We start from the raw sequence: 6907 nt of genomic DNA, 5'->3' as shown, positions 1-6907 counted from the left end.
AGATAAAAATAATAAAATAATTATTATTAGTAGTTTTTTGCGGAACCGGGGATTGAACTCAGGCCCTTGTGCTTGCCAGGGAAGCACTTATTCCACTGAGCCATCTCCCAGGCCCCTAATTGCAAAATCTTACTCCAATTCTCTTCTCCAGCGTCCATTCTCACCTAGGAGTTTTCCCTTTCTTCCTGCGTACCCTGTCTCTTTTTCCCTTTCCCTCAGTTTTTCTATTCAAGTCTTTGTTTTTCTTCCATTTAAGAAAAAAGCTCTACTTTTGATTGAGCCCATGAAGAGTGTAACCCCGGTCACAGCTGTGTTCCAACAAGCATCACTTCTACTTTAGGCAACCCCAGTCTGATGCCAGATTTATTGCCTCCTTTCTTCAGACAGATAGAAAGAGGGGGGAATAAAAGGGAAAGGGAGAGTGTAAGAACGTAAATCACTGCTGGTCCAACTTGAGTTCAATAGCCCTCTCCTAACTACTGGATCCCCTTTGTCTTTCTCACTGTCTTCCTCTGTCCTGACCCCCACCCTACCTTACACCTTCTCTGTCTCTGTTTCTCTTGCCCTCTTTGTCTCCTTTCCCCTCCTGCCTCCCTTCCTCTGCATGCCCTCCCCACCCCATCCCTGCTGACCCTGTGCGAGCAAAGTTGGCCCAGTATCTCATCATCCGCTGGGCAAAGATTTTCTCCTCTACGGTGTAGTTCAGCGAGGAGTCCAGGGGGAGTCCAAAGATGAACTCAATCTCGTAGCCGTGGGGCACCCCCATCCAGAGGGGCCAGGTGAGTGTGGAGGCACGATGTTCAAAGACGTAGGCATAGACTCGGGCCCCCTGGGCAGCCAGTCGCCCAGCCAGCTGGGCCACAGGGCACACGACATTGTGGTCGCCCACCACAGCACTCATGGCATCCCTTAAGCGCGCCGGGTCCTCAGGATGCAGCCAGTCCGTGTAATGTAGGACCACAGCCTCAGCCGCCAGGTCGCTCACCTGGGGGACCCCGATGCGCACCCCAGCCAGGAACTGGGCCCGGCTGATGAGAGATTCGTTGTCTTTGCTGAAGCCTGGGGCCCCGTAAACCAGAAAATAGGACCCCTCATCTTTCACCACACCCACCAGCACCTGGGGAGGGGAGGGACAGGATGGACAGGGTACAGACAGACAAGCAGACAGAGAGACAGATAGACAAAGAGCCAGAGAGATGCACAGTTACAGATCCAGAACCATGGAGGAAGAGAGCAGGAGACTGGGGAAGGGATGGAGAGAAGGAAAATATACCCATGGCTCTTTTCCTTTCTGCCCTGATGACCATTCTCTGGGATTTGCACTCAGGGGAGGGGGGTGCCTATGGGCCCCAGAAGCTTGGACTGCAGGAGAGTGGAGTCCCGCTCTGTAGGAGCCCCCCCTTTTTTCCTTTCTGTAGGGAGGGAAGGGATGACCAGACCCCTAGGTACCAGCTCCACCCCTGCCAGCCACTAGTCACCTGCAGGCCATGGAAATCTCCAGCATTGATGAGGGCTTCAGGCGTGTCACTAAGGAAGTCTCCATCCACCACAGGCACGAAGGAAAACCGGAAGATGCTTTCCTGGGGCAGCACATGCCACTCGTGGTCCACCAGATCCTGAGCTGGCCGTGTCCTCAGGCAGGCTACTAGTTCTGTGTCATTGCCACCAGCACCACCTGGGGGACAGCCCACAAGGCGGGCCAGCAGTGTGGCCCTGCGCCGGGCCTCTCCCATGCCCACAGTGGCCCAGGGCCCGTTGGGTGTACCACTCTGCAGCACAACCCTGTGGAAAAGGCTCCGGCTGGGTGGGGACAGTATGTGCATGCCCACTGAGGCAGCGCCTGCGCTCTCCCCGAATAGAGTCACTGATGTTGGGTCCCCTCCGAAGGCTGCCACATTCTCTTGCACCCACTGCAGTGCCAGCCTCTGATCCAGCAGACCTACATTGCCTGGTGCCTCTCGACTCCCTGGCAGAGCCAAGAAGCCAAAGGTCCCCACCCGGTAGTTCATAGACACCAGCACTGTCCCCTCTGCCTGTGCCAGGAAGCGGCCATCATACACGTCCAGGGAGGAGGCCCCGCTGTAGAAGCCACCCCCATAGATCCAGACAAGCACAGGGAGGGGGGCTGCAGGTCGGGGGTATGGTGTCCACACGTTGAGGTAGAGGCAGTCCTCACTCAGCTCACGATTTGGGTTCCACATTTCAATGCCCTCAAAACCAGGGTACAGGGTGTCCACATATTGGTAGCAGACACTAGGGAAAGTTGTAGCATCCAGCACCCCTGGCCAGGGCCGTTTGGGCTCTGGTGGCAGAAAGCGTCGGGGACCCACTGGTGGCTCTGCGAAGGGGATGCCCAGAAAAGCCGAGACAAGGCCCCCAGGGGCCTTTAGGCGGATGCCCCTTAGCCGGCCCCCTTGAACTGTTACCAGCAGCTCTGGGTCGTCCCTGCCCTCAGCCCCCACTCCTCCTCCCAGGAGGGAGAGGAGGAGGAGGAGTGGGGAGGCCAGGGAGGGCTTCTGCAGGGGACACCACGGGGGCCTCATGGTTGCCAGGGCAGGTGGGCGTCTGCTGGGAGAAAGAAAGGCAAAGGGTGAAGGCTGGAGGCAGCAAGGAGGGAGATTAGGTAACAATCTTGCCCAAGGGCTATCACCCAGCTTCAGAGGAGGTGGGGCAGGTTGGCAGGAGGAGAGAAACGGGGGTGGGGGTGGGGGGGGGAAGAGACAGGCAGAGACAAGGACACCAGCAGGCAGGCAGGCATGAGGGGACAGAGATCAGGCAGGCGCACACATCCAGACAGATGCAGGGCATGGAGATAAGACACGCCAAGGCATACCCTCCCTGCCCACAGGGCCCACCGCCCTCACCTTGCCCCCTTGCTCTACGGCTTGGGCTGGGCCCCGTGCATGCAGTGCGGGTACCAGAGGCCGCAGTCCACTCAGCTGCCACGGGACAGGGGCGGGGCCCTCGCTGCTGGGTGGCACCACTGGGAGAACTTGCAGTGGCTTCAAGGCACAGCCGTTCCTCCTGGGTTGGCCAGGGCCAGGGCCCTGGGGGAGTGGGTTGGGGACTCAAGTGTGGGAGCCCTAGGTCCTTCCTTGGGTACCCCAAATCCTGCCTCCTCCACATCCTGCCACACCCTGAAGCGCCTCATTTGCAGTCTAGCTCTGAGCTTTGGTACCTGCTGGTTCCCATCAGCTGTTCAGTCTCCCGTCCCTGCTATGCCAAGTCCTAGCCCACTGGTTGCCAGCCCTGGTTCCCTAGACTACAACCCCCTTGCGACAGACGTTGCCATGCATGTCGCCGCCAGCGGAGGGCAGTAGAGACCGAGGAGAAAACGGCTCTCCCCGCCCTGAGACCCGGAGCCGGGAACTTGGGGTGGGGGCCTGGGGGCTCGCGGGCATCACAGAGAGGGACCTGAAGGGCGGGCCAGGACGCCAGTGTTCCAGGAGCTCCGGAGATCCCCGGCTGTAGGGGCGAGGACACTATTTTGGGGAAGCAGCTGCTGTGGTTCCGGCATCTCCAGCCAAGAGATCAAAATTCCTCGGGTCGGAACTCCCCCCTTTCCAGGCGATCACCCCTCACCCAGTCTCCGTCAGTGAGCTGGCGGGGGTGGTGTGGGGTGTGCTGGGGGGGGTGGTAGTGTTGGAGATTAACTAGGAAACCCGAGTGGGTCTAATTATAACTCGGGGCTTCCGCTGAGCCGCCCCTTCCCCCCACCCCAGGAAAAACAAAACAAAACAAAACAACACAGAGATGGAGTCTCCGTGGGAAGGAGCTCCGGGGCCTCAGAGGTGTCCGGGTTGGGCACTGCGGAGGGGCGCTGGGATCGCGGCCCTCAGTATGAGAGGCTGGGATGCAGCTAGGGGCCAAGAATCTGCGCAGTTTGGGTTTCACTCCAAACAGGGGGCGTCTTCCAGTGTCCCAGACACTGGGGCGAGCGGGGAAGGGGCGCTGGGGTCCTCACAGTAATGCTGGCGGAACGGCGGCATCTGGCCCCGCGGGGCGATGTAAGTATGCGGCGGCCGGGGAGAGTTATGGAGTGCGCGGCGGCGGGGGGTGCACTTGGCGCCCCCTTTGGGGGGCCTAGGTTGCTCTGCGAGCACTTGGTCCCCGTGGGCGGAGTGGCCGCCGGCCGGGGAGGGTCCCGGGCGGGGCTGAGGACTCACCTGAGGCGGCCAAGCGGGGCCGGGCTGCGCCGGGAGCTGGAGGCGGCCGCTCTTCCCCGGCGCAGGTTGAGCCGACTGTGACAGCCGCCGCCTCCGGCCCCCCGCACACACCCCTCGGGCCGCGCGGCGCCCCCGCCCGCCCCCGCCCACTGTCTCCGCCCCCGGCCCTCCCCGCTTCCCGGGCCGCCACCTCCCCTCCCCGCCCCTCCCTCCAAGTCGGGAGCCGGGGGCCCAGACGCAGTCGGGTGACAGACGCTGACAGACGGACAGACGCGACCCGAAGATCCCCATTGGCGGCGCAGACACCCAGGTGACAGACGGACAGGGGCACACGCGGGCAGGAGACAGTCACCTGTAGTGACAGGCACAAACCGACTTTCACAGACGAGGACACAAGGACAGTCTCGGTGGAGCCTGGGAAGTTAAGGCAAGGGCCACATAAATGAGCATCTCTGGCCACGACACAGGGGTGGCGTGGGAGGAGCGACACGCGAAAGGGGATGAGGACCCCCTCAGGAGGCCACTGTTGGTGCAAACGACGTAGGATACGTCTGGGGATAAGGGGACACCTGTAGGAATGGAGACAGGAATATGGTATCTCGAGGGGGAAATGAAGGGGGCGCCCGTGGAGGAATGAGGACCCCATGGGGAGGTGAAGGTGACACGGGGACATCGAGAAGGCAGACCAGTGGTGCGCGCAAGGTTGCGGGGCGAGGCTGCAGCAGTGGAAACTTCCGGAAGCCCCGCGGGTGGGCTTGCGCTGCTGGTTCCTTGACCGGTGAACTCGGACTTCGTCACCAGGGTCCAGCGGGGGCATGACATCACCAGCCCGAGCGTTCATTGGCCGCAGCGGCTAGCAGGTGGGAGCGGCCTGGTCTCTGTCCCCCTCCCCCCCGCAGATCGAGCGGGCAGAGCGCACAGACCCCTTCGCCCCACCCTTCAGGGGTCAGTCATGGGGAGAGTGGAGACGCTGCCGCGCCCAAAAGGACGCAGGGCATAGTGTGCAGGACTGCACCCGAAAGACTTCAAGGCGCAAAGGGCTATGCGCTGGGGGGTTACTGGATCCGAGCCTCGGAGCAGCTGTGGGGAGACCGGTCGGCGCGGGCGAACGTCGGGACGTGCGTGAGCGTGCGTGCGCGCGCGCGGCGGTGCGGGGCGCGTCTGGGGCATGGGGGTCGCGCGCATGCTCGTTCTGGCGACCCCGCACCCGGCTGATCTCCTCGCGCACGTTTGCCACCGCCAGGGAGCAGAGATCCCGTATCATGGAAACCGCAGCGGGCGAGGGGGTCCGTTGGAATCCAGAGTGGAGCCTGGCACTGGGACGCGCGATTCCTGGCTCTGCAAGCCGGGAGCTCCTTAACCTGCCTGCTGCGCGGGAACAGACCCTGCAGGGCTGGCGCCAGCGGGCGGGACGCCGTGCCGGGTTCGCTCTGCGCTCGCTGGAGGCGGACGCTAGGTGGCGCCAGAGGCAGCCGCTCGGACCTCGAGAATCTGGGTGCGGCGGCAGCTGGAGACACCCCCCCCCCCCGCGGCTCCATCACTTCCCTGCGCTCACCTTTTCAGGCACCCCGAAGCTCCATCTTTGACACTCAGGTCCCCTGCAACTGCCTTTCTGCATCCTGGACTCCTCCTAGAGGGCTCTGTGCTAGTAATTATACATCATTAGCAAGGTGCAAACAAACAGTGAAAGGGCTTGTAGAGGCAGAAGCTGTGGCATTTGGGGCCATAGGGCTCTGCTAATGATAGGGTGTTGCTCTTCTGTCATTCACCAAGACGGGCTGTTGCAGGACAGGCCTATCACTCAACCTGTATAATCATGAGTTCCTGCAGAGACTGGCCCAGGACAGCTTATTGCCCATGGTTACGGGATAGGCTTAGGGACAGGTTGCTGTTGATCCAGGTCCCGGAGCTGAAGCTGGAGTCAAGGACAGGACACCAGGGTGGGCAGGAATCCCCCAGGGAAAGACTGTATGTTCAGCTGGGTTGGGGTTAGTGGCTTTAGCCAATGGGAATGGTGCCCAGATGTCTGCAGGGCCAGGAGCAGAGACCTGGGACAAAAGCAGCTCCAGTCCTTGAGGCGGTCTCTGTGCGACTCTTTAATTCCTTTCTCAGAGGCTTCAAGGAGCAGCATGCAGGAAAAGGAAAGGGCAATGGGGGTTTGAAGATGCTTGAGACTTGGGGACAGTGCCAAAGCCCCTAGGAACTCTAAGCCAGGGCTGCACAACAGAAACCCAGAAGGGTAGGGTGCTTCCTGCAGAGCGGCAGCATGGAAGCCATCTTCAGGGAGCCTTGGTCAGCTGCTTCACCTCTGGAGGTGACTCAGGGCCACATGCATGTCCTCAGCCTCATTTTGAGGCTGTGCACAGGATTCTCCAGGATGTCAGCTGGATAAGGCTTTGACCTTGCTCATAGATGCAGAATTCCCAGGCACAGACTCTTTCCTTAGTTTGAGTTTCTCCCCAGTCTTTTGTCACACAGGGCTGAGCCAGCTCCGCCAGGACACCTTTCCACTGTAGGACTCCTTGTCACTCCCAACATTCTCAGTGTCTTGCCCTGCAAGGCTCTCTGCAGAGATGCCCTGGATTTTTCCTGTGCACAGTCTTTGTTTGCCACTTCTGTTCTTTCAGGAATCGATCTTGCATCTGCTGTTGGTACTGTCAGTTCAGAGGGCCTTCATATTTCTCTCTCTCTCTCTCTCTCTCTCTCTCTCTCTCTCTCTCTCTCTCTCTCTCTCTCTCTCT

At 60.5% G+C, this 6907-nt stretch overlaps 1 protein-coding gene across 8 annotated transcripts in view; it reads right to left on the bottom strand.

Annotated features, from left to right (window-relative positions):
* Ache (acetylcholinesterase (Cartwright blood group)) overlaps positions 1–4323 on the bottom strand; it is a 5919-nt gene extending 1596 nt beyond the window's left edge. For 2 of the 8 annotated variants that reach the window (XM_023714479.1, XM_023714485.1), the window contains exons 1-4: positions 4167–4251; positions 2865–3047; positions 1479–2565; positions 633–1117 (exon numbers count right to left, since the gene is read on the bottom strand). In XM_023714479.1, coding sequence (XP_023570247.1) covers positions 633–1117; positions 1479–2543 — 1550 coding nt within the window. In that variant the 5' untranslated portion in view covers positions 2544–2565; positions 2865–3047; positions 4167–4251. Of the gene's footprint in view, positions 1–632; positions 1118–1478; positions 2569–2864; positions 3625–4166 lie in introns of all 8 variants that reach the window. The other 6 variants (XM_023714481.1, XM_023714482.1, XM_023714483.1 and 3 more) reach the window with 6 other exon arrangements.
* Positions 4324–6907: the final 2584 nt, after the last annotated feature.

The sequence above is a fragment of the Octodon degus genome, unplaced genomic scaffold (assembly GCF_000260255.1).
Source record: "Octodon degus isolate 3935 unplaced genomic scaffold, OctDeg1.0 scaffold00035, whole genome shotgun sequence".
Lineage (NCBI taxonomy): Eukaryota > Metazoa > Chordata > Mammalia > Rodentia > Octodontidae > Octodon > Octodon degus.
This window is presented reverse-complemented; position numbering and strand designations above follow the sequence as displayed.